The sequence below is a fragment of the Caloenas nicobarica genome, chromosome 5 (genome assembly GCF_036013445.1).
Source record: "Caloenas nicobarica isolate bCalNic1 chromosome 5, bCalNic1.hap1, whole genome shotgun sequence".
Classification (NCBI taxonomy): Eukaryota; Metazoa; Chordata; class Aves; order Columbiformes; family Columbidae; genus Caloenas; species Caloenas nicobarica.
The window spans coordinates 53,414,369-53,442,245 of NC_088249.1; the positions used below are offsets into that span (position 1 = coordinate 53,414,369).

Consider the following 27,877-nt stretch of genomic DNA (forward strand, 5'->3'; position numbering starts at 1 on the left):
TTGGGGGCGGAGCCGGCGTTGGTGTGAGGGACCGGGCGGGTGAGCAAGCGGCGGCCGCGGGTGAGGGCCCGGGAGGGAGCGGCGCCTCTGGGCTGCGCGGCTCCCCGGGCGGGGCGGTGCCTTCCCGCTGGCCGTGCTGCAGCCCCCGGCGGGGCTTGGCCGAGACCGGTGCCTGCCGGCGGTGGGTGCCTGCGGGCGGGGAGCCCGGGTCGGCCCCGGGCAGTCGCTGCCGTCCCCGCGAGTTCCCGGTTCCGGGCCGGCGGCCCGTCCAGCGGCAGTTTTGCTCTTGCAGTCGCCGCTGTCGGAGCGCTGGGGCGGGTGTTGCCTCACGCCGCGTGGGGAGCGTTCGCTCCCCAGCGCCGGCCCCGCTGGCTGTCCCGGCGGCGACCCCCGGAGACTTGGTCGGTCTGCGGGGCGTGGCCGGGCGGGCAGCGTCCCCTGCCCGCCTGCGCTCTGCGCGGAGCCGGGGCTTCCCCAGAGCTTTCGGGACACTTGGCTCCGTGTATCTCAGAATAAATGGCTCTGTCGTTTTGTTGTCAAGCTGGAAGCTGGCAGACGGCAGGCTGTGTTTAGGGGTAGGACGGGATTTAAAACCTCAGGCTGGCTTTGTTTGATCGAGATTACCTGCAGCCTTCCTTATGACAGAGTTTGTGAAACAGGCGTTAGGGTGTCTTTCTGGACGGAATACTCGAATTCAGAAGAAAACAGTCCTTTTTTAGTCATCAGAGATGTTCTGGTCTCTGATGCTGGGGTGGAGTCATTCTCAAATCCCATAATTTAAGATTTTTAAGACTTTTTTGAGAATTTTGAACAAATAACTATCAGTTTCTCTGCCTAGATGTATACCCTCCCTTTTCCTAGTGCCTGGTGAGAGTAAGTGTTCCCTTTTCTTGTGAGGAAATGAAGAGTTTCACATGATGGTGTTTCTGGGAGGATGTTATTTAATTTGTGGGATTGCATGCTAAATGTTATTTAGAAATTCAAAGGCTTGAGTATGAAGTGTAACAAGTGAGAGGTTTTTAAGCAACATATAGGTCGAAACTTTAAAAATTTCTCAACAAAAGATTCTTTTAAAGGATATGTTGTTCAGGAAAAATATATGAGGTTGCAGCTTTGATAATTATTTGATTCTTGCTTTTCACTCTGCGTTATCTATCTTGTATGCTGGAAAGGAGGTGCTGTGGAAAGCATAGTTTATACACAGTTTTGTGTAGTTACATTAAAAATTTTCAAAAGTTCTAAATTTGGTATCAGTTGAGGATAATACTTCTTAAATTTAGTTGTGGGGGAGAAGATGATACAGGTGGAAAGTGTAAATGCTAAAAGATTCACTTGAGAATGCTAGTTTAAGATCAAGGGTGTATGTTGAGGGGCGAGTGCATTTTACCATGGAACGAGGCTTTTTCCATGGATAGATGGAACTCGTTTCACAAGTCGATGTAAATATATCTTATAGCTACAACTTAAATATTTCTATGCTTGGTATCTGATTGGTTACGTTTTCTGAAATGAACTCAACAAAAACTTGCGATAAATGAAGCAGGGGTCTAATATTGCAGCCCTTGGGCCTTTTTTGCAAACTGAAACCTGATGCTGTTTGAACTGAAACTTGATGCTATTATGTTAGATGTAATACTAAAAAGTGAACTAGTCAAGAACTAAATTTATTTTGGCAGGTACAGCTAAAAGCTGAAGCTCTAACGCACCCATGAGCGAGTAGTGTTAGTTGTGCACATCAATGGCCTCTGTGGCAACGATTCCAGACTCTTACAACCATGTGTTGGCAGAGTTTGAATGTTTGGATCCGTTGCTTTCTGCACTCAGGCTGGATTCTAGTCGTCTGAAGGTGAGGTTGTGTTGTGTGTGGGGGGGTTTCTTTGTTTTGTTTTCTATATTATAATAATGACTTTATTTTATTTGGTTTGTTATCTGAGTAACCCACAGGATTCATGTCGTTCTTTTTGGATGTGTTCATGCTCACTTTGGGAAGAAGAAGATCATATTACTCTGTGTGGCTTTTTTAATGCAACCATGGGGTAAATAAAATAATACAGCCTTACACAGATTCTGTGTTCTACTGTTTGCTCCAGTTGCAGACAGAGCTATTCTAATGTCTTTGACAACTGTGCTGCCAGTGTTACACAAAGCTGGCAAACAATGAAGCCTTTTAAAAATAACATAATAATGCAAGAAAAGGATACTGTTGTTAGTACTTACTGGTAACCATATCGTGCATTGTGATTTTTGTTCTTTCAGTGCACATGTATAGCTGTGTCGAAGAGATGGCTAGCTCTAGGCAGTTCAGGAGGAGGGCTGAATCTTATACAGAAGGATGGTTGGAAGCAAAGACTCTTTCTTGCTCATAAGGTAAGGGTAAAGAATTATGTACAAAAATTTCCAGGGAAAATGGGACAGGGAAAGAGACATTGTTTCAAGTTAATCTTTATTGAAAGTCAACAGTCATTTTCAGATTGCTGAATTGTCCAAACAAGGTGAAGGTTGTAGTACTGGAGTGTATCCCCAGAGTGTGTGGTATAATGGATTTCATGAGGTGTGAAAGAAATTACTTGAGAGAGTCAGACCTTTGTTTTTCAAATTCTTACTTTTAACAGCAGCAACAAAATCACCTGAGTATTTAAGAATTAGAGGAAAACCTTGAATATGAAACCAGAGCAACTCACATGTAGATAACTGCTGATGATTTGATGTCCAAACTATGAACTACCCACATAAACCAAGAAAAGTTAGGTTGGCTTGCTTTTGCTGAAAGAGGTCATGGCACAGGGGTTGCTGTTTCTACAGCCAGATGCTATTTCCTGGGAGCCACTGCTGCTTCCACCATAGCTTGAATGCAGCCATTTTTTCTTAAGGTTTGGACTGTCTTGGGTAGTTCTGGCAAAACAACTTCCATAGGTGTGAGGACAGGAGGCTGGTTTCTGTGTTTTCCAAATCAGAGAATGAACTGCAGTCATTTCTCATGATGTTGTCATCTGTATGGCTTTAGAGTAAGTTCAGTGTTTGCAAACAAAACTGAAACAAACAAAAACCCCACATCACAGCGAAGTGGTAGGAGCTGTTGATATGAATCTGGTTATGTCTTAGAGATACAAGTTGCACAGTGGTAAAGGCAGTACAAGAACAGCTTTTACCTGCACTTACTCCCATACTTGCTTTCAGGAAGGTGCCATTTCCCGGGTTGCCTGTTGTTTACATGATGACGACCATGTTGCAGTTGCCACCAGGTGAGTGATTTACTTGCAAAACTGAATTCCAGATAAATATTTTTAAGTCGCTTCTAAGTTTCACACTTGGACAACTGCTGAGGGGGGCAAGGACTTAACTGGTAGTGGCCTCTAGAGAATAATTCTCTGCACAGAGTTTGCTTAATGTTTTTCTGTAATAATTATTCCAGAATAAGTATTATTTCTGTAACAGAGCATATATGGGAGAGCTAATGCTGGCGAAGTTATGATGATGAAGGTCTCCCTGAGGACTTTCAGCATCAAAAGAAATATCTTCATTAACCTGTCAGAGTGAAATTGATAGCTAACACAGTGTTTAAAATCCATTTAAATGCTTATTTTTCTGCATCCTCACTGACAATTCCAGTAAATGTGAGAGTAGCCTTCCAAACAAAGCTGCTGATGCATCATAGTGCAAGGAAGCACACTTATTCTTCTTCAGAATTAAGAATGTGACACTTCTTGAAAGCATGCAACCTGAAACACAACCAGTTCTGAGATATACTATAATACTTTGCTTAGCTTTGCTGTTTCTTTGGAATAACGGCATCCCTATCACTGATAAAACATTAGAAGACTTATTGTCAAATTGTATTTTATTTTTTAATTGTTATAGCCAAGGTCTTGTAGTAGTTTGGGAGCTGAATCAGGAACGTCGTGGGAAGCCAGAACGGATTTATGTTTCCTCTGAGCATAAAGGCAGAAAAGTCACAGCTCTGTGTTGGGATACAGCTGCCCTTCGTGTTTTCGTAGGAGATCATGTGGGAAAAGTATCAGCTATCAAGATTAACACATCGAAACAAGGGAAGGTAAAATGTCACATATTTTGAGATGAAGAGGTTCCCAGGGGTTGATGTGTGGAATCTTGTTTATTTTAGTAAAGTAGAACAGAGGAAGATTTGCCAGCTGCTGAAGTTCTGGTTGCTGTGACTGTTGGGATGAAGAACGAGTCTTTTGAGACAGCAATAGAAATCCTAACCTGCAAACTCCCCCCGCCGCACGCTCTTTTTACCTGTTTAAGTGATGTGACATAAAAACACTTTCAAATGTACGGAGTTAAAAATTGGTTGAGCTTCTTCCTTTTGAAATTTACAAGTATCCAAGCCCAGGATCTTGGTGTTTCTGAGTATGTTGGATTCCTCAGACTCCAGCTACAGGTTCAGCTGTGTGTTTTAGTCCTCAGCTCAGCTGTCAGTCTGAGAAAGGGCAATCCAGACTCTGATTTTGCTTGGTTCTGTCTGGATACTCTCATTCTTAAAGATGTAGATTAGTTTAAAAAAATGGTAGGTGGATGTTAAGCTTACATCCATTACATTTGGTGGATGGCATTAGGTTAAGTACAGGAAGTGAGAAGCGAGACAGTTTTTTAGCATGATCCTTGGAAAATTCTTATGCAAAAAGATGGATCTGATAATATGAACTAGGAGAATATACCACTTCTTTATTCTTACATCCATTACATTTTATGCAAATGGCACCGGATTGATTATACTAGCCTCATTTTTTAGCCCTTGAGTGTTACTCTAAGTTTTACCGTTACTAGGTCCTTCTGCTTTTAATCTGTGAGAAGGAGCATGACCTGGAATAGGTGTGGTTGTGTAGGTCCTTTCTAACTCTCATGAAAGAATTTGATAGAAAAATTGGTTTAGAAGTAGCAAGACTATTACATTTAAAGAAAGAGCAAAAAAATTCAACTGTGGAAAGAGGGAAAAGGAGAAAACCTGTGGAATATGTGTCTGCTCGTGCCTGTCAAAGGAATTGGACTGTTGAATCTCTCATGTAATGCACTGTTTTGAGTAGGGAATTGACAAAGAAAACAGCTCTAAGCTGTGAAAAATGGTGACTGTGCTGCAAAATGTGAGTGCAGTTCCTAGCAGTTTCTTATTCATAAGAAGTCTGTCTATGACTTTGTTCTGCTACCAATGCAAACTGAGACACTTGTATAATAAATAGTATTTAAGTAACTTGCTGCACGGTAATAGAGAGAGTTTATGTAAACCTAAATCCAATGTAAGTTTTTTTTGTGTCAAGTAATCCCTTAGGTTTGTCTCCATACAACTGTTTTCTGGCTGAAAGTACCTGTGGGAGAGAATTGTGAGAATTGCCAAAAGCACAAAGCCTACAAAAGCAAGAATAAAAACCTCTCTTAATGTTACAGATAACACAATCTTTATTAAGAAATGTCAGGGTGCTACAGGAATATAGCTTTTTTTCTTAAACGTTCAATAATGGGTTTGGGAAAAGGAGGATTCAGACTTATGCCTCTAAGCATTGATACGTGGCTTTGTAAAGGAGATAGAAGAAAGGAACTGTTCTGTCTTATGCTGTATATTTGTAGCATGCATGAGCCTTTTCTGAATTTTGCAATTGTAACATAATAGTCTTTATTTTGAACTGAGGCCCAGTATGTTTTCTTTTTTCTTTTTTTTTTTTTCTTTCTAACTGTAGGCTGCTGCTACTTTTGTGATGTTTCCTGTTCAGATTATAACCACTGTAGATTCTCGAGTTGTTCAGCTTGATTATTTGGATGGAAGACTGCTCATTTCCTCACTGACACGCACTTACTTGTGTGATACTGAGAGGCAAGTTATATTTTACTTGTAAAATGTTGGACTTCGTAGAGTTTCTGTAGTGACCTCTGGAGATCATCTGGTCAAATTTTCCTGCTCAAAGCAGAGTTGGGGAGAGTAGATTCTGCAGGTCTCTGTCCATTTAGGCTTTAAGCATTTCCAGTGATGGAGACTCAAAAAGCTCTCTGGGCAACCATGACCAGTGGTTTGCCACCCTCACAAGAACAGAGCTTTTCTTACGTAGAAATGTGATTTCCCGTATTTCCATTTCTGCCTGTTAGCTCTTGTCCTTTCACTGTACACCACTGAGTAGTTTGACTCTGTCTTCCTTACTCCCTCCTCAGTTACTTATACATGTGAGTGAGATCACAGAATCACAGAATGTTAGGGATTGGAAGGGACCTCAAAAGATCATCTAGTCCAATCCCCCTGCCACAGCAGGAACACCTAGGTGAGGTTACACAGGAAGGCGTCCAGGCGGGTTTTGAATGTCTCCAGAGAAGGAGAATCCACAACCTCCCTGGGCAGCCTGTTCCAGTGTTCTGTCACCCTCACTGAGAAGAAGTTTCTTCTCAAATTTAAGTGGAACCTCTTGTGTTCCAGCTTGAACCCATTACCCCTTGTCTTACTGTTGGTTGTCACCGAGAAGAGCCTGGCTCCATCCTTGTGACACCCACCCTTTATATATTTATAAACATTGATGAGGTTACCCCTCAGTCTCCTCTTCTCCAAGCTAAAGAGACCCAGCTCCCTCAGCCTTTCCTCATAAGGGAGATGCTCCACTCCCTTCATCATCTTTGTGGCCCTGCGCTGGACTCTCTCCAGCAGTTCCCTGTCCTTCTTGAACTGAGGGGCCCAGAACTGGACACAATATTCCAGATGAGGTCTCACCAGGGCAGAGTAGAGGGGAAGGAGAACCTCTCTCGACCTACTAACCACCCCCCTTCTAATACACCCCAGGATGCCATTGGCCTTCTTGGCCACAAGGGCACAGTGCTGGCTCATGGTCATCCTGCTGTCCACCAGGACCCCCAGGTCCCTTTCCCCTACACTGCTCTCTAATAGGTCATTCCCCAACCTGTACTGGAACCTGGGGTTGTTCCTGCCCAGATGCAAGACTCTACATTTTCCCTCGTTATATTTCATTAAATTTTTCCCCGCCCAACTCTCTAGCCTGTCCAGATCTCGCTGGATGGCAGCACAGCCCTCTGGCGTGTCAGCCACTCCTCCCAGCTTGGTGTCATCAGCAAACTTGCTGATAGTACACTCAATTCCCTCATCCAAGTCATTGATGAATATATTGAATAGTACTGGTCCCAGAACTGACCCTTGAGGCACTCCACTAGATACAGGCCTCCAACCAGACTCTGCCCCATTGATCACGACTCTCTGGCTTCTCTCCTTCAGCCAGTTTGCAGTCCACCTCACTACCCGATCATCCAGTCCACACTTCCTCAGTTTTGCCGTGAGGATGCTGTGGGAGACGGTGTCAAATGCTTTGCTGAAGTCAAGGTAGACCACATCCACCGCTCTGCCATCGTCAATCCACCTTGTTACGTCTTCATAAAAGGTTATGAGGTTGGTCAAACACGACTTCCCCTTGGTGAAGCCATGCTGACTGTCCCTGATGACCCTCTTATCCTTGATATGTCTTAAGATGGCACCAAGGATAAGGTGTTCCATCACTTTCCCAGGGATGGAGGTGAGGCTGACCGGTCTATAGTTGCCCGGGTCCTCCTTCTTGCCCTTTTTGAAGACCGGAGTGACATTTGCTTTCCTCCAGTCCTCAGGCACCTCTCCCGTTTCCCAAGACTTGGCAAAGATGATGGAGAGCGGTCCAGCAATGACTTCAGCCAGCTCCCTCAGCACCCGCGGGTGCATCCCATCTGGACCCATGGATTTATGGATGTCCAGATTGCTTAACTGGTCCCTAACCCAGTCCTCATCAACTGAGGCAAACTCCTCCATTGCCCTGCCTTCCTCTGGGGCCTCAAGGGTACGGGGCTCCTCAGGACAGCCTCCGGCAGAGTAGACAGAGACAAAGAAGGCATTCAGTAATTCTGCCTTCTCTGTATCTTCTGTCACCAGGGCACCCACCCCATTCATCAGTGGGCCTACATTGCCTCTGTTGTTAGTTTTATCTGCCATGTATTTGAAGAAGCTCTTCCTGTTGTCCTTGACCCCTCTCGCCAGGTTTAACTCTAAGGAGGCCTTAGCTTTCCTAGTTGCCTCCCTACATCCTCTGACAACAGCCTTATATTCTTCCCAAGTGGCCAGCCCCTCCTTCCATGATTTGTAAACCCTCCTCTTCCACTTGAGTTTGCCCAGCAGTTCCCTGTTTAACCACGCAGGTCTCCTGGCTCCCCTCCTTGACTTCCTGCGCGTCGGGATGCACTGATCTTGAGCTTGGTAGAAACAGTCCCTGAATGCTAACCAACTATCTTGGACCCCTTTACCTTCAAGCAGCCTTGCCCACAGAATTCCCTCCAGCAATTGTTTGAACAGGCCAAAGTCGGCCCTGCTGAAGTCCAGGGTTGCAATTCTGCTCGGTATTCTGCTCCCACCACAGGAGATTCTGAACTCCACCATCTCATGGTCACTGCAACCAAGGCAGCCCCCCACCTTTACTGCTTCAACCAGACCCTCCTTGTTAGCGAGGACAAGATCCAGCAGCGCACCTCTCCTAGTCGGCTCCTCCACCATTTGCATCAGAAAGTTATCGTCAATGCACTGGAGGAACCTCCTAGACTGAGGCTGGCTGGCTGAGTAGTCCTTCCAGCAAACATCAGGGTAGTTAAAATCCCCCATAACAACCAGAGCCTGTGACTGTGAGGCCACGCTCAGCTGCCCGTAGAAGGCCTCATCAACATCCTCACTCTGATCTGGTGGCCTGTAATAGACTCCCACAACAGTGTCACCCCTGCCAGCCTGCCCCTTAATTCTCACCCAAAGATCTGATTAGATCCCCCTGAGCCTTCTCTGTTCCCAACTGACCAGCCTAGTTCTCTCATCTCTTCTTACAAGACAGGTGCTGCAATCCCATAATCATCCTTGTGGCCCATTGCTGGACTTGCCCCAGTATGTCTCTATCTCTCTTGTACTGGGGAGCCCGGAACCAGGCCCAGCACTCCAGATGTGTCTCACCAGTGCCAAGAAGAGGAGAAGGATCACCTCCCTTGACCTGCTGGCAACACTTTCTAATGCCCAGGAGGCTTTTTGCCTTATTTCCCAAAAGGGCACGTTGCTGGCTCATGGTGAGCTTGTTCTTCACCAGGACCCTCAGGCTCTTCTCTACAAAGCTGCTTTCCAGCCCATTGGCCTGTACTGGTGCCCAGGGTTATTCCTCCCCCAGGGCAGGGCTTTGTCTTTCTCCATGTCTGTTTATCTAGCCCACACTTCCTCAGTTTGTCTGTGAAGATGTTAGGAGAGGCAGTGTCAAAAGCCTTACTGAAGTCAAGATAAACAACATCCACTGCTCTCCTTTCATCTATCTAACCAGTCATTCTGTCGTAGGGGGCTGTTAATGCGATTTCCCCTTCATAAATCCATGCTGACTATGCATAATCACCTTATCTTTTGTGTGATTGGAAGTGGTTTCTGGGATAATTTGCACGATCGTATTCCTCCCATCACCAGGTTGACTGACTGGTTCTGCAGAAGAAAAAAAGCTTCATAGTCTGTGGATTCGTTTCAACTAATATTTCTGCAGCCTGTCTTTTATAAACTTTGTATAGGCTTTATAATATTTATTACAGATTTTTTTTTAAAGCACCAAAACCCATTCAGCAATTAGGATTTAATAATTTGATTTTTCGAGAACGACATAAACCTAATTAGGGCCTTTATTAATGCTGCCTTAACAACTATGTTTTTTCCATTAGAGAGAAGTTCTGGAAAATTGGTAACAAAGAGAGAGATGGAGAATTTGGAGCATGTTTCTTCCCTGTTGGAAAAAACAGTGGGAATCAGCAGCCATTAATATATTGTGCTCGACCTGGCTCAAGGATGTGGGAGGTGGACTTTGATGGGGAAGTGCAGAGCACACATCAGTTCAAGCAGCTACTCTCATCACCGCCTCTCCCTGTTGTTACTCTCAGGTAGAAGCATGAGTGTCATCGGTGATAAACTTGCTTGGGGCTTCTAGACTAGCTGAAAAGAACTGCATTAGTGCTGAGAAGATTAAATAAACTCCCACTGCAGTCTAACGTTAATCCTAGGCGTTATCTTAATATGTTCTCCTGTAATAATGTTGAGTTATCAAAAATGCCAGAACCTCGATTATGCAGGTATGTCTGTGTGACTACCACAATGAATTTTGCTGTCATAAAACTATGTTTATTTAAGCCAGCCTTGTATTTACAGAGTTAAGAATATTATATTAAGAAAGTGATATTATTGTAGTTATGCTTGTAACAGGTAACCTTTACTTTACAGGCAGGATCCTCATTATACTACTTCCAGCTGCTCTCCACAATCTTTGTCTTTCCCCAAGCTACTGTATTTGATGTGAGTATTCGTCAGCATAGTTTCTTGTGACAAAGTAGAAGTAAAATAAGTTATGTATTTTCCTCGTTTATATTGTGAGTTTCATCTTTTTGCATAATAATTTTCCATGGATCATGCTAAACAACTATCTCACTTCTCACTTGCTGTACTTAAGCTAATGCCATCCCTGTGTATTTTACAGTGACTACCACAATTAACTGTTGCACCATTAATGTCTGCTTTGCTTGCAGTGAGCATTGTGTGATGACCTGGACAGAAAGAGGCATTTATATTTTTCTTCCCCAAAGTGTTCAAGTCTTGCTCTGGAGTGAAGTAAAAGGTAAACTTTAAGAATCTTAGCTTTGTAACATTACATTTGTCACTTCTGAAGTCCGTGCCTAACATGGAGCTTTTCAAGCTCAATTTCTGCAGCTGGATTGCAAAACATTATCAGAAAACTTTTTCCTTGTCATCTGTCAAGTATATGCTTGAATATTAACCCTCTCCCCACCTCGTCCAGCCAACCCCTGCAGCATCAGTGCGGTAAATCCTGTAGTATCCTTTGTTTGTTTATTCAGGTTTATTGTTAGGTGTCCCGTGAAGGGTAATCGGCCTGCTGAAAGCTTAAAACCTGTCTTTCCTAACACCTATCTAAATTGGAGCCAGGAAATGTACTTATTTGGCAGATGAGTGAACCCTCATAAATGGTTTTGTGTGTACGGTTATAGCCATAGTCCTAGAGCAGTTAGTCATTGCCAGTCAGTCTTCTCCCTTCTCCCGCTTTCGGTGTTAGGTTTCCAATGCCTTTGTCATGGAGTGTTTGCATGTAGCATAACTATTTCATTTGAAACTGTTGAAAGGTCAAAGTGTTTTTCTACTAGCAAATGTTTTTCCTTCTGTTTCAAAGCTAACAATGATGTATTTCTCATCTTTATCAGTCTTTAGTTTTTCATCTCCCTTCAGAGGAAAAGGATACTTTTCAGTAATTTAGTGTACTTTTTGAGTGCTTTCTAGAAATGCAACTCTGGAAAAGTTTGACACTTTAACTGTGCCTTCTAGTTGTTAGGGGATAGCTTAGCACTCTTCAGTGCTGGTTTTCCACGTGCTACTTGTGCTACAGTGTATTAGGCTTTTGCATGCATTTGCAGTCAGATGGGAAATATATTTTCACCTTCTTTCAGGAACAGTGAGGAATGTTGTTTAACGACTTCCGTCTTTTAGATGTTTCTGTGCATCTGGTTTTGCAGATATTCAGGATATTGCCGTTTACAAAAACGAGTTGTTTTGTCTGCATACAAATGGAAAAGTTGTGCACCTGTCCCTTCTCCTGGTAGACCGCTGTATAGAACGTCTGATAAGAAGAGGGTTCTGGACCCTTGCTGCCAGGGTCTCTTGTCTCTTCCAAAATTCAGTTATTTCTTGCAGAGTAAGTAAATATGTCTTTGTAAATGTGCAATGCAACTTCACTCTGTTTCCCGTCCCCCTCTTCCATTAAGTTCCATAGGTTTCTGAGATTCATATTCCTGGAGTTTTTAAAAAGCCTAAAAAGCATAATAATTTTAGGATGAAAATTAGACTGCATATATGGTACCTTTTACTTTTCACATGTGCATTAGAAATAGTAATGGTTCTGTTTCACTCTGTACTTTTAGGCAAGAAAAAATTTGCCCCTTGACAAGCTGGAACACTTGAAGTCTCAGCTGGATGCCTCAACCCAACAAGATCTCATCACGCAACTGGAAGAACTCATTTCAAAGTTAGAACCTTTAGATTCTGCATGCAGCAGTAGAAGGAGCAGTATTTCATCTCATGTAAGTGTATCGGTCGTGCCAAAAAAGTTACCAGCAGGTTTTATCTTTATGGCTTAAAATCACCTAGTTGCTTGCTTTGAAAATGAGGCTTTAATTTTCACTATGTCTACGACAGCTGATAATGCTACTTTCTAAAGTTAGGTGGGGTAGAATCATAGAATGATTTAGGTTGGAAAAGACTGAGTCCAACCGTAGACCTGACACTGCCAAGTCCACCACTAAACTGTATCCCTAAGCACCATGTCTACAGATCTTTTGAATACCTTCAGGGATAATGATTCAACCACTTCCCTGGGCAGCCTGTTCCAATGCCTGACAACCCTTTCCATGAAGAAATTTTTCCTAATATCCAATCTAAACATCCCCCAGCGCAATTTGAGGCCATTTGCCCTTGTTCTATCACTTGTTACTTGGAAGAGAGAGGTATGAAATACTACTATTGCATTCTTTAAGCTTTCAGACCTCTGCCTTTTTTCCGTATCATTTTATGGCAAATGGTTGAGATGTGAACAAAGATTGATAGGAAGAAGGTTTTTCTCCACGGCTGAGTTTAGTGTCTTAACATGCTTCAGTAAAGGTCATCCCGATTGTAACTGCAGTTTTTTGTGGTGAAAACTAAATCTCTGAATGCTCAAAACTATCCTAGCCCTATTTAAAAAAATTGTCTCACTCTATGAAGCTTAAGCTGAAAGCTGTAAGGAAAAAAATCAAAGCATATTTCTAATGTTCTTTTACACATACAGCTGCTTAGTATTTTCTTGACTTCCCAGGAGCTTTTCAAGAAGGGGGAATATTTCGTAGCTAATACAGTATCAGTTTTTGTTTTCACTCTAACAATATTTAAAGAGTAAAATTTAAAAAAACAAAGTAATATTAATTCCATCTTGATGTGGTAGACAAGTTTTTTTTTCGTTAGCAGATAAGAAAGTAAACTACAAAAACTGACCAAGAGCAAAAAGAATCAAATGGTTTTACAGGGTCTGTAAGTGTGCTAGCTGGGTATGGTTAACAAGCAAAAAGAATACGGACTCTTGGGCACACAGGTACAAAGGAGTGAAGTGACAGTGGATGCAGGACTGAAGCAGAGGTAGCTTTTTGTCTCCTGGTCTTGTACTAAGTACACCAACTGTAGCATATACATCTTTATAAAGTCACTGGACTACATACTTATTGGCATGTGTGTACTTTTCCATTCTCAGTATGTCAAAAATATGCTGTTATATAGGACTTTTCCAGGTGGTGATTTGTTAAGTGTCACAAGGCTATTTCTGTGGATATGGTTGGTTGAGATCATCGCAGGAAGTTTAACACGAAGTACAACTTGCACAACATCTAACTCCTCTCCCTTGTCGGACAGGAAAGCTTCAGTGTATTAGACTCTGGAATATATCGTGTTATCAGTCGAAGAGGCAGTCAGTCAGATGAAGATTCATGTTCTCTGCACAGTCAAACGTTTTCAGAAGATGAGAGACTTAAAGAATTTCCTGCACACCAGGAAGATGAGCAAGTAGAACTTGGTAATATTTCTTAATGAAAACATGTTTTTCAGATGCAATTTTTATTTCTTCCACAATGATTTGATTGGATTGATCCTGTGCTCTTATTTTCCACTGTCAAGTTATCCATGTCAGGTTGATCAATGGGAACACAGTTACCCACCTTCCATTCGAACTCCTCTCGAAACACTGAGGTGAAATGCTGACTTCACAGAAATCCAAGCTTAAAACCAAACACAACACAGAGAAACAAAAAAAAAGGTCCAGAGGGCTTTTGCCAAGCTAGGACTTCACTCAGTTTCTCCCCCTCTCCACTTAATGTGCAATTTAGCATTAATGCTAAGATTCTCTCAGCTGACTATGCTGGTGTTAATTGAGCTTCAAATTAGATTTGTTTGCTGCCACTAACCTTCCAGTAATATTAGTTCCAGGAAAGAGTTTCTTAATCTTGGCTCTGGCTTTGTTTCTTCAGGGAGAACAGCAGGTTTACGATAGTGTTCTTACCTTTCTTGCAGGATTTGATTTGTACAGGGGATCACCTCTTACATGTGTGTACATTAGCATAGCAATGATCAAATTGTTATTAACTAACACTTAGACCATCCAGGGAGCTTTTTAATTTCCTAAGAAATACCTGTCACCGGGTGAAAGCTACAGTGAGACAGTAATGGGTCTTGTTCTCTGCTCTGGTTGGGATTGGGAGGGGATGCAGAAACCTGGGATGATGAGGAGCTGGCTTAGTTCCAGGTATGGTAGAGAGGCTTTCCAATTAAAAGGCTGTTCTTTAGCTTTTGCAGAGAGTAGATGCCGATTGAGGATGGAGAGAATTTGGGCGCATTGTTGGGGAAACCCACAGTGAGAATGGAGAGCACAGAAATTAGTATTTACTCCCCTACTTGTCAGTAGTGTTGTTCTGCTGACTAAGCTACATGCTGTTTGTAGCACTTATGTTTACATTTGCTTCTTTCTCTACATCACCATCAAAACAACAAGTGAAAAAACTTGGAAGTGTATCATTTCCAATATTAAAACTCTAAAATGAACGGATGTAGTTTTTGAATGTCAGAAGATAGAAAAGTTCTGTCTGTTCAACAAGAGATAACAAATTTGCAGATTATTTCGAAGTAGAGAAGTTCTAGATGCTTATCGAAGCATGTCTAGTTAATTTGGTATTTAACAGAAGTGGACTTAGTGTTTCCATGCTCACATTTACATAAGATGTCATAAGTTTTTAGGTTTCTAATCTGCATAATGAAGAAAAGCAGCCTTATTTACAAGCAATCTTAAAATCACTTGCGACCTTTAAGCACCATCTGGAGAGACTGTGGATTCTGATGGTGGAATTTCTATATCAGTATAGCAGCTTTTCCTCTCAACAGTGCAGACAGTGCTGACTGTTGCAAAATGCAGTGTCATCCTTACTTGAAAGGATCCTTTTTTCTTATTTACATCGGTTTCCTCACAAGGAAAAGAGGAGGGACAGGCACTTATCTCTTCTCTCAGCAACCAATGTTAGGACCCAAGAGAATGACAGGAAGTTGTGCCAGGGGAGCTTTAGGTTGGACATCAGGAAAAGGTTCTTCACCCAGAGGGTCGTGGAGCCCTGGAACAGGCTCCCCAGGGAGGTGTCACAGCCCCAAGCCTGACAGTGTTCAAGAAGAGACTGGGCAACGCCCTCAGACACATGGCGTGAACTGTGGGCTTGTCATATGCAGGGACAGGAGTTGGACTCAATGATCCTTGTGGGTCCCTTCCAACTGAGGACATTCTATGATTTAAAGATACAGTGTGCGTTTGTATCAGGGAATGATTAATCAAAACACATTGTAGATACTGTTAGAGATAGGAGTGAAAAGGAAATAGTCAAATACAGTGTGTGTTTGTACCAGGAAATGATTAATCAAAACACATTGTAGATACTGTTAAGAGATGTAAGAGTGAAAAGGAAATGATCAGAGATTCTGTATTTCTTATGATTCTTATCAAAAGCCGGAGAGCTGTGGGTTCAATTATATTTTTAAGTCGATTCAAATAGAAGGGTGATTTATACCTTAGCCATGGCTTATGCATCTCTATCCATTCATGTGTGATTTAGGTTTTAGGAAATCATGCAATGTGAATTGACATATGCCACAATATTTAATTTTCCTAGATGTTTTAATAACAGTTAGTGGATTAAATCAAGGGGTTTGTCCCCTAAATGGGCTGTAAGTGTACTTTTAGAAGATAGTTTTCATACAATTGTTGCCTTGTTATAGATCCAAAAGACTATTAGCGAAATAGACCTGCCAGGTTCAAAGTCAGTAATAAAATGGTCCTTGAAGCCAAGTAGCACTTTTCTGAATATTAAGTATGAAAATATCCCATGCAGGTTATCCGTTAATGAATTCCTGACTTGCAGTTTGTTTCACTGTTCCATTTCTGCCAGGCCACTTGTTTCATGACTCTTTATTTCAATTCCATTTGTTAGACAACGTATCTCATGCATCTGTGACGGTTGAGGCTGACCGGAATGAGACATTTCTCCCATTCAGTATTCCTTTGTCATTTCGTTCCCCATCTCCTCTCGTCTCTCTCCAAGCTGTCAAAGAAAGGTAAAACCTGCAGCAGGTTCACTCATCCATTACATCTTTCTCTTTTCTGTCCTCTGAATTTCTGGCATTGTCTGGTTTAGTTCATACTCTGTTCTGCAAAAATGTAACACCTGAACTGAAACACTGGAAGTACAGTCACGTTTGCTAGACAATTTAAAGCCTCCTTCTTGACTGTAATGAAGATATGAAGAACTTCTGTTAACTTCACCGGAGCCAAGATTTCAATCTCAGTTTTTAAATGGCTAAGAATGTTTAAATATCTAAGAGTGTTTAACATTACTCTGTAAACTGTAGATATGGTTTCTATCCAAAGCAAACTTACTGAATATTGTTTTGGTGTTTTGCTTTCCTAGTACTTAGATTTCTGAAGAATGTGTGAAGACTTCCTGTGTTTCTTTCTTAGGGACAAACATTGAAATATTCAAAGCATGCTAGATATTGCTAAAACACACTGCAAAGTATACCATGTGGTCTGCCATCTCCCCACACACACCTTTCAGTGGATCTAATCAATTCTGCAAGTGTTCATGGAATAATGGTAGTTTATACCTGCTGCAAATAAATCTGGTAGTGTCTGTTTTAAGCAAAAATCAAATTGCTATTTTGAAACTCACTTTAAAAAACAGGGAGGATGGGATACAAATATAAAGGAGATGGTGTTAAATACACAACTTACACATCTGAAAAAAAAAAAAAGTTAGTTTCTTAGCTAAAATGTTGCTGGTCTGTAATGATGGTCTGAAAAATTCTGTAGCCCTCCCTTGGTCACTTATGTATGTGAGTTATGTACTGCAACAAAAAATTGTAGCTAATATCGATAGTGTGAGGATCTCAGAATAACCTTCAGAAGTACATGCAATGTTTTGAATTTTCTAAACCATAAGCATGAAAAGAAAGTGCTTGATTTGTTCAGTTTTGAACTTCCAGTTTTAAATGTTTGAACTTCTGACTTGCAGTGTTTCCAGCTTTGTACGCAAAACTACTGAAAAGATTGGTACACTTCATATAAGTCCTGATACTAGGGGGAGGCAAGAAGCAAAGGATGACGAGCAGCTACAGGAGCTGGCTGTTAATCTGGTAGCATCTCCCCAGGAAGAGAAAGAGTGAGTGCAAAATCATGTTTTCTTAGCAACTGCATTTGCTGGGTATTCTGAGGATAGCAACCTAAAGGAAAAACTACTGTTTCAAGCAGAACGGGGAGCTCCATGTTAGGTTTTTCCAGCTGTCTTCATTACAATGGGGAGTTTCATGGGTTCTCCCTGACACTGCTTTCCCAGAAGCTGATTAGGCAATAAGCAGTTCTGGGTGGTGGAGTGTGTAGTCTCCAGAGTGTTGTAATAACTGAAGAGCAAAAACATTGTGTACTACACCACATGAGAATTGCTGATCTGTGGTGCTTGTTATAGTTATGGACATGAGTCTAACAGTTTGTTTCCTGCCCTTTCTCAGTGGGGAGTAAACACTTTGATCTCCCTAAAAACTTTTTTTTAAATAATCGTAGCTATAAAACATTGAATTTCTTTAATGGTTGTTCAGTTAATACAGAGAAGTTATTTCATATTCCAATGATTTGCTAATTTACCACTTTGGACTAACTTTCCTATAGTGGCATGATACTGATTTTTATTCAGTACCATCAGAAATGTACTGTAGTTGGAGTAGAAGCCATCTAGAAGGCCACAAAAATAGTATTATTGGTTGTTCTTCATGCCCAATTCATCCATAATTTCTGTTGAGCTATTCCTTCTGTAGAAATGAAAGCTTTATTTTTTTTAATAAAGGCATTAAAATCTTCACTTAAAGATAATACTTCAGATGAGACTGAAGTTAATATGTTTTTCTAGGTTAGAACCACAGAGCTGCCAACTTCCAGAGGAGGACCATCTAAGAGATCTCAAGGTTGCAACAGCAGAAGCTATGTGAGCAAGGAAACATTTTAGTGTATAGATACCTTTGGCCTCGGTAGAAAAATGATTGATTTTTTTTTTAATTATTATTTTATTCATTGCATACATGTAACAGTAATGCTGTAAACCTCTATTAACATAATCTGAAAGGATCTCATTTGTTTAATTATTTGTTTCCCCTATTTAAAGCCAAGCAAAACCCTCAAAATGCTTATTTAGGTACGCTAGCATTATCCTTTTGTCCTAACTACAAGCATAGTTAAAAACCAAAACTACCTAACAAACAAAAATCCATTCTGAAAGAAATCTTGGGGAACTCAGAATGTAGTAGTATCAAATGTAGACAGCCTAAATTCTGTTTGATGCACTCAAAACCACAAAAAACCAACCAAAACCAAAACAAAACCTGAAACAAAACAACAAAAAAAACCAACAGCCAACACTACGTCAAGTTTAGGAATAAACTGAGTTAAACAAAGCATATATAATACTCCACTTGCGCATCTTGTAACTGTCAAGCAACTTAGCAAACTTCTTTTTTTATGCTGCAGAGCCAAACTCCAGGACCCCCTGGTTTTGTTAGAACCACAGTGTATGAGAAGGGTTTTACAGGAATGGCTTGTCTATCTGGAAGGGAAGTTCGGCAGCAAAGAGCATTCTGCTTCCCCTATGAAGCAAAGCAGGACTGTGGGTGCTGAAGAACAGAGGGCAGTCCTGGAGGAAAACCTACACCTGGATCCAACTGATGGAGACCCAGCAGACAAAGAGCAGAGTAGCATCTTGGAAGACTGCACTGGGAAGGAAAATACTGATGAAACCTGTGTAAGCAAAACCATGTGTGAAAATAGTGCTGATTTGAAGGGGCCTTTGGACTGCAGCTTTCAAGTGTCTCCTCCATGTGTCATAGAGCCAGATGTTCAGAAAGATCTCGTTGAGTTGACAACACTGTGCTTTGAGCTGTGTGTATTTTCTGGTGGAAATGGTGAGACTGCAGAAAGCTCTGATGGAACTCTGCCACTAGCAGCTTCATGGACCTTGGCTTGTAGATTTATGCAAAGCTACTTCTTTCTTTTGGATTTAAAAAGACTAAAGCAGTGTATTATAACCATGTATGCAACCAGTCCTAACGTATGGGAAACATACATCACAGGATTGAAAGGTAACTAATGAAAATTTTATGGCTGGTAAACTGAAAGTAAGACTGTTCGGGGGGACAAAACCTTGAAGACACTCCCATTTGCATCTGCAAATTTTCCTTCCGCAGGTGTAGTGTGGGAGGGGGAGGATGGTTGGTATGTGGGACTTCTTGTTCAGTTTTTGGGTTGGTTGTTTTAGGAAGAGCTGCTGGCTCCTTGGAGAGACTGTTCCTCCCCTCTCCCCACTTTGCAATTCCACAGAAATTACTTCTGAACCTTTAAATTTATATACAGTTTGTTGATTTAACACTGTAGTGATTACAGATCAGATCTGTTAAAAAACAAATATGTATGCTTCAAAGAGCAAAAGCATCTTAATTGTATGTCTGTAGAAGCAAAAGGAGAGCTAGAAGAGGAGTATTTGTGCAGAAAACTGAAGATTTGACTTGTAGAGAAATGCGGTTGATGTGAAACAAAACTGAATGGAGTAGATGGTTCCATGCAAATGAGTGGCTTGTGATCACTCAGGCTTGCTTTTTCCACAGAAATCCTTTCTGATCTCTTTGATGCCTCTTTAGCCTTACTGAACCAAAGCTTCCTGATTAGGTTGGAAAACAGAACTTCATCTGTTCTCTGCATTCAGCTTCTGCTTTATGCTTTTCTTTTATGAGTGAATTGAAGTCTTAGCATTGATTTGACACCAACAAAGAGCAGTCAAACAACAGAATCTTTCTTTGAGGGTTGGTATCTGATATTTGAGTTTCTGTTCTGTTCACTGTTTGGATTCTGAGAGCCTTATAAGTGAAAGTAATGTATACATTCCCAGTTTGTCCTGAGTTGGACAGCACTTGTGCCTGTAGATTAATATCTGCATTTCATCAGGATCGAGGTCTATGTTGAATTCTGCATTCTGTGGAGTCGGTGTCCAAGCTGAAGTTTTTATTAATAAAAGCAAATTATAATATATTATAACTGATGCAGATCTGCATTATATTCAACAAGACCCATATCCTGCGGCAGGTTATCTTTTTTCACAAGAGGAAAATTACCTCTTCAGAAGTCTAAAGAAAAGGAAAATATATCAAGAATATGATTTGATGCCTTAATTGTATCATTCTATAACTGTAATTTGCTTTAATCGCACATCAGTGATGTTGATTTTTTTTTTATGAAATGAAGTAGAATCTGTTCTCTTGTTACTCCTGTTAGCTAGAGAGTTCCATTAAAGCAGTGATAGCTTTTGTTCTTGTGCCTAACTACAGCTCTGTGTGTGTGTGTGTGTGTGTTAAGAGAAAAAAAACTTGCCCATATCTTGTAACTTGTGTGCTGATTAATTTCAGAACTAACTTGTCACAGTCCAGTGGCTTTAGCAATGGAAAATGAAGATATGTTGAAAATACTGAAACAGCTGCATGACCTGGGGCCTTGGGACGACAGCCCGTTCTTACTGATACATGCTCAGAGGTTTGTAGACAAGTCCTTTTTTTCTCGTCTTCAGTGTGTTAACTTGCTAGCAGGAATGGGTTCACCTAGCATTTCATGAAGCTTTCTGGGAATCTTTTAAAGAGAACAACTTCCAGTACTATCTTGAACTTGCAAGAGATCTCGGAAGAATGATAATTTTGCTGTTTGATACTTAAAAAAGCTTTTATCCTCTCTCTCCAGGCTTTATGAAAAATTTGGGGAAACAGCTCTCCGGCCCTTGATCAAGTTCCACCCCTCTATTTTGCCTTCTGATATCAAACAGCTTTGCAGGAATGATCCAGCTCACTTTTTGGCATATTTAGATAGTCTGGTGAAATCAAAGCCAGAGGATAAAAGGTAAAGGGAATACAGAATCTTTTTCATCTGTCTGCTCTCTTCATCACGTAGCTGTGTGGGAGTTTTTGGGGGCTTTTTTTACTGTTTCTGTATCTACTTGCTTGGTGTTCTTTAGCATTAGATTCCAATTCATTTTTGCCAGTTTTAGCTGGTCTCTCAGGCTGTGGTTTTTTTTCTAGGATTAGATGCTATTTTTGACAGTGTTTTTCTAAATAATATTTTCAAAGGAACTGACTGGTTTTGTTCCTGTGCCTGCAGTTCAGTATACCAAGGTTTGACTGCGTTAGGAAAAACAAAACAAAAACCCCACAAACCTGGGGGAACCCAACCTGCAAACTTGATGTTTTTCTGTAGCCCCTTCAGTTTCTAGGAACATAAACCATTCTAGGCTTTTCCATATTTAATTTAACATCCTTCTTTTCTTTTTTTTTTTTTTTTTTTTTTGGTCCCCACACAATGTCTGCTTCTCCATATCAGGTGTTTTTAAAACTGGTAGTTTTTTTCTCTGTTTTGTTTTCTAGGTCATCTCTCCTTAGATCTCTCCTGCATCCTGAATCTGTACGACTGGATTGGTTGTGCTTGGCAGTTTCTCGTGATGCACCACAAAGAGCAAATACTATGGATGTGGAAGGAAATCCCAGGTAAAGTAGGGTTCACCCAAGGTCCTGAGTGCAGCAAAAAAGCTTTAGTGGGCTTGCAGGCTTATGGTTTAGATTTTGTATTACAGTTTGGATGTCACTGAATCCTTGGAGCATTTTGCATATTGCAGAGTTTAGTAGAAGCAACCAAAAGATTAAATAATGCTTTTCAGAATGGCTGCTCTACTGAGATTACACACAGTGCTTCATTTGTTTTTCCTTCTTTCTTTTCATATATGCATGCCTATCTTGTAGAGAAAGCATAATGTTCTGAGGAAAAACATTAAGGCTGAATTTCTCATGTTCTAGGCCACGATCACATTTGTTTACTTGGGGTTACAGCCAGCTCATTCTGCTTTTGATTAAACTCCCAGCTGATTTTGTTACAAAGGAGAAGATGGCTGACATCTGTAAATCACATGGGTAAGAGGAAAACTTGGTAATTCTTGATACTTGGTTAGCTGGTATTCTGACCCCCAAAAGATACAAATGAAAACTTCCCATCTGCTCCTTACCTGGACAGGTTTCATTTAAAAACCTTTCCTGTTTTGAGGATGAATGTTGAGTGTCCCATTTAGTGTACCAAATACCCCTTTTGCTTAAGGAATATTCCCTGTGTCCCCACTCTGCAGTGATTTCTGGCATTCAAGAAATTCAGTTGCTTCTGTCTTCACTGATATTTAAATAAGCATTTAATTACTGTTGACTTTAGTTTAGAATGAATATTTGATTCCTGGACATCTTTACTCTCTTATTCAAGATTTTGGCCTGGATATCTTTTTCTCTGTCTGGAACTGGATAGAAGAACAGAAGCCTTTACTAGTATTGCTCATTTGGATGATTTGAGCCTGTTGAATGGAGAAGATGGTTAGTGAGTTTTAAGCTGTGTAAACAAACTTCTGTAATATAGAAACTGCCCTTATAATATACTGATTCAGATTGTCCAAAGTTGAGTTTGAACTTTTATTTTTTGAAGTGTTTTGGTAGCATTGCCTGTAGTGCAGCATATTTGAATTACATAAATGGGTGTTACACTCTCGTATCTTCACACTGTGCTTTGTGAAATCAGTTGTGCTAGAACGTGCTTATAAGTTCAAGAATGTAGAATTGTTGATCAGTTTGGAGTAAAAGCTAAACTTGGTGTTGTAAATAGAAGAATAGCTAGCATCCCTGCATAGCACACAACTCCCCCCCGTACCTGTGCACACACAAAGTTAGGGTGAGCAAAGCATTGTACCACATAGCACAACTTAAAAGAAAATTCCCAGTAGCCTTAAGGTGGACAAAAACAATTCTTTGTCTCTTGATTTAATCCAAAGCCGTAAATACTGAAATGTTGTCAAGCTTTGTGTGTAGTTCACCACTGACTCTTTACACCAAGTCAGTCAAGGCAGTATGTTTCTGTACACAATATCCTTGTTGATTATTCTTGGTTTTCTTAAATCTTCACAGAGGAAAATGGAATAGCTGGCTTCCATTTTTAAGTACAGAAATACTTCAAATAGCAGACTTAGAATAACCCTTGTTTGACAAATAACGTAACAAACTGATTTTTACATCTAGGTTCCATTCCAGAGACCATAGAAGAATGGAAGTTTCTTCTGCATCTTGCACAAAATCACAGCACAGCTTTCCACCAGCATGGCCCCCAGAACGGGAATGCTGTCAGCAATGGCAGCCCAAGCTCCCCAGACTGTGTCACCATGGAAAACGTAGCTCTCTTACTGGCAAAGGCCATCGGCCCAAATCGTGCCTTGCCTCTCTTGCAGGAGTGTGGCTTGACACTAGAATTGTCTGAGAGATTTACTAGCGTCTGTGAGATACTGAGAGTTGCTGAGAAAAGACAAAGGTAAGATGCCACATACCAGAAGATCCATGTATGCACAACATTCTTTTTGGATTTTCTTGGTGCTTTAAACTTTTTTTTTCAGTTAACAAAAAGATTAAATACTTCACATTTTTACCTTAGCTTTTAAACTCAGCTGAAAGCTTTCCTATTATTTAAGAGCTATGTATTGTGCAATATAGGCATTTCAAAATGGAAAATGAGGAAACAGGAAATCAAACATGACAGATGTATATGAAGGAAGTTCTCTGAAGGAGACATCTATCTTGCGGAGTCCTGCACGGACTCTGATCTTGCCTGTCCCTTCTAGAGAAGGCATGCATGGTGATGTCATGTTAACTCTGAAATATAATCACATTTTTGACAACTTTTATTTAAAAAGCAACCCAAAACTCTGTTGTTCTTTCTGTTGTGAGCTTTTTTTTTCTTTTGTTTTTTTTTACTGTTTGACCTTTTTTCCCCCCTTTGCCTTAATTGCAGAGCGCTGATTCAGTCCATGTTGGAAAGATGTGACCGGTTTTTGTGGTCTCAGCAAGCATAGAAAACAACTTGGAAAGCTTTGGAAACATTTTTTTACTGTAATGATTGTATATTAAAGTGCCTCTTATACTTCACTAGCTCTTAAGGAAATTAACTCCTCTCTAAAAATTCAATTACATTGAGCCAGTCTCCATCTGGCAGGTATCTGACCAGGAACTGTTGACAGTTCTTCCTTATTCCTTTTGAGATGAGTTTTGAACTCTAGAATTTAACTTAAAAAACCCCACAGTATTTATCCTCAAATTAAGCTCACAGATTTCTGAGATGAAAATTCCCAAATTTATTTTCTGAGTCTATATGACTTAAGTGTTACGGATATGAGCCCCATAGTATTAAATTATGGTGTATAAGATTGTTCTGCAAACATGAGAAGCCATTCCTCAGAAATATCTAATCATGTACTTGTTTAATTTTCCTGTAAATGACATTGACTTTTTCAAGTTACTGTAGAGTGCTTGTTATGATTTTTTTTTCTTAAATTATATGGACTGGTCTTGCCCATTTGAAATGTGTTAATTGAGCCAAGTCTTAAAATTGGAGGGAAATATTTTTCAGGAGTGGATTAATGAATAAGAATGCTGATTAACAGAAGAACTTGAATGAATTTACTGTTAAACTAGAAGCATGATATTTCTAAATTGCCCATATGACTACAGATACCAGTTGTGATATTTAAATGAAGCTCAGGACAGTGGAATTAGAATAATAGAATTACAGAATCATTTAGGTTGGAAATCCTTAAGATCTTTGAGTCCAGCTGTTAACCTGACTGTGCCAAGTCCACCACTAAACCATGTCCTTAAGAACTACGTCTACACCTTTTAAACACCTACAGGGACAGTGACTCCACCACTTCCCTGGGCAGCCTGTTCCACTACCTGACAATCCTTTCCGTGAAGAAATTTTTCCTAATGTCCAATCTAAACCTCCCTGGTGCAACATGAGGCCGTTTCCTCTCATCGTGTCACTTGTTACTTGGGAGAAGAGACTGACACACACCTCACTACAACCTCCTTTCAGGTAGTTGTAGAGGGCAAGAAGGTCTCCTCTCAGCCTCCTTTTCTCTAGGCTAAACAGCCTCAGGTCCCTCAGCTGCTCCTCATCAGACTTGTGCTCCAGGCCCCTCACCAGCTTTGTTGCCCTTCTCTGAATTCACTCCAGCAACTGAATGTCTGTCTCATAATATGGGGCCCAAAACTGAACACAGTATTTGAGCTGTGGCCTCACCAGTGCCAAGTACAGTGAACATCACTTCCCTAGTGCTGCTGGCCTCACTATTGCTGATACAAGCCAGGATGCTGTTGGCCTTTTTAGCTCATATTCAGCTGGCTGTCAATCAACACCCCCAGGTGCTTTTCTGCCAGGCGGCTTTCCAGCCACTTTTCCCGAGCCTGCGGTGCTGCCTGAGGTTGTTGTGACCCAAGTGCAGGACCTGCCACTTGGCCTTGTTAAACCTCATACAATTGGCCTCAGCCAGTCGGTCCAGATCCCTCTGTATGGCCATCCTGCCCTCCAGCAGATCAACGCTCCCAAACAATGTGCTGTCATCTGCAAACTTGCTGAGGGTGCACTTGATCCCTTTGTCCAGATGATTATTAAACAGAACTGGCCCCAATCCTGAGCCCTGGGGAACACCACTCATGACTGGCCACCAACTGGATTTGGCTCCATTCACTGCAATTCTTTATGCCTGGCCACCCAGCCAGTTCTTTACCTGGTAGAGAGTACACCCATCCAACCCATGAGTTGCCAGCTTCTCCAGGAGAATGCTGGAGGAAACAGTGTCTGTCAATGGTGTTACTGAAGTCTGTGTAAACCTTCCTGATTTCACAATGAATTTTGACATTTTGGAAAGTGGGAAAACTGCATGTCTTACTTTAACAATCTTTTTAAAAGCTGGAGGTTTAGGTAAGTATTTTTAGATGGATGCCATCAAGAAAGAAGACTTTAAAAAATCTGCTAAAATATGAAGAGTCATAAAATCACTTGGATTTTATTTCTCAATTATGGAATTATGCTTTGTACCAGCGCTCTTTTCTGCACTTAATACATCTTTGAACAAGTTTCCTTTTAGGCTTCTAGTTTTAACCCTTTTCACATTTTTAGCAGAAGACCATGGCATCTGGTTAGTATTTCTGACAAATGTCATTTAAACAAAAAATTCATGCATTGGAGCTAAATTTTATTCCTGCCAAAATCCATAATTTTGTCATGAAATGACTTGAAACAATTTCTTTATAAAGATCTAGAAAGCATCTTTTATGTAGTCTTGCAGCACTTACACTGCTGACAAATAATGTTTTTATTTTCATCAAAATAGAAGTTATTAATACAAGCTTCAGATATTTGAGAGGTGCAGTCCAACTGTGTAATCTCAATCACAGGAAAGACTTAATTGTGCCGGGTTGGTTACTTCAACAGAGGAAACAAAGTTACAGGGAGAAAATTAGCAGCAGGCTTTCATCTGTTACTGGTGTTTCTTGCGGAAAAGCCAATAAAGAACTATTTCTGGAAAATAAAACTTTAAGTATTTTGAGTTTTAGAATTTGACACTGGAAACAGCACAGATCCTTCTGTCAGAAACACCCTGTGCTCCTACAGTTAAGACTTGGAATAGGAGCCAGGCACCTGCAGTGTGTGGGGAGGTTACACGAATGGGAAGATGTTGGTGCCAGTTCTCTTACCTGCCAGATGAACATGCTGCTGCCTCCATGGCTGTTGCACTTGACCAGCTCTGTTTATACAGCGTGTCAGCACAGCTTTAGCCAAGTGCCAGGGTTGCCCCCTCAGAGGAAGCTGGCTGGCTTTCCGGGTATGCACCGGGTTTATCTCTGTAACTGTTCCGCTTTATTTGCTCTGTGTATTTTGTGTACACAGCAGTCTCTTTCTTACTTCTGTGGAGGTTTTGTACACTTGGTTAACTTTGGGTGACGGGGCTTTTTTACAATAAATCATAACTTTCCATTCGGTGGTTTTTTGTTTGTTTTTGGTTGGTTGGTTTTTTCATTATTTGTGTGTGTGTCAGGATTGTCCTCCAGCTAACATAATGGGAAACATTTTTTCAAATCTGATGTCTAAAGTGAGCTTGTATTGATTTCAACTATTTTGGTTGTCAATAAAGAATTTACGCTTTGAAGAACTGTTGGAAAATTGCTGTTTCCTGTTCTTCATACATGTGTTTTCATCTCACATGGGTAAGGTGAAGGGACTGTGAAATGAAATGGTCTTCTGTTCTGAAGTTGACAGTTGTACAGAGCAAAAGCTATGGCTCCTGCCAGCTCTTGTCAGGCAGCTGAGCATATACCACTGATGGGTTAAGCCTGTACTGGAGCAGATGAGCTGCAGCTCAGCTTGGGTTTTGGTGACTGACTTGGTGGAGGGGACCCTTGAAAAGCAGAGATGAATAAAGGAGGCTTTGCCTGGAGCAACTTTAAATAGAAACTAGGGAGTGGGTTTTGTTGCTTGGGGTTTTTTGTGTGTGTTGGTTTTTTTCCCACCAAAAAAAAATGTGAAAGCCTCATAGCTGCCTCAAAAACACAGTTAGACTCATCATCAAAACCTATGGGAAAATGAATTTTAAGATAAACATCTGTATATGCATTGTTTCCTGAAGAGGGGCCAAGTTTGCAGTTGTTTTACACATCGATAAGCCTGAGGCCAATGCTAGTAAATATTTCATAGAGCAGCTTGGCAAAACTCCTGAATCCTTGCCTGTGTAAACTTAGGGTGCTGCTACTTCCCGGAATAAGGAATAACTGCATTTGTTATTGGGCCTCAGCTGGGAATTCACC

General features: G+C 41.0%; 1 protein-coding gene across 1 annotated transcript; it reads left to right on the forward strand.

The window, feature by feature from the left end:
• The first annotated feature begins 17 nt into the window (after positions 1-17).
• On the forward strand, positions 18-27,225 carry HPS5 (HPS5 biogenesis of lysosomal organelles complex 2 subunit 2). The gene is made up of 23 exons (XM_065635843.1): positions 18-60; positions 1,677-1,846; positions 2,257-2,367; positions 3,178-3,242; positions 3,859-4,051; positions 5,691-5,828; positions 9,698-9,909; positions 10,247-10,318; positions 10,549-10,637; positions 11,545-11,723; positions 11,950-12,108; positions 13,466-13,625; positions 16,075-16,198; positions 17,155-17,301; positions 18,043-18,117; positions 18,657-19,264; positions 20,582-20,705; positions 20,907-21,062; positions 21,584-21,703; positions 22,010-22,123; positions 22,461-22,567; positions 23,264-23,549; positions 24,027-27,225. The coding sequence occupies exons 2-23, from the start codon at positions 1,739-1,741 to the stop codon at positions 24,085-24,087; spliced, it is 3,408 nt and encodes a 1,135-aa protein (XP_065491915.1). The 5' UTR covers positions 18-60; positions 1,677-1,738; the 3' UTR covers positions 24,088-27,225.
• The last annotated feature ends 652 nt before the right edge of the window (positions 27,226-27,877 follow it).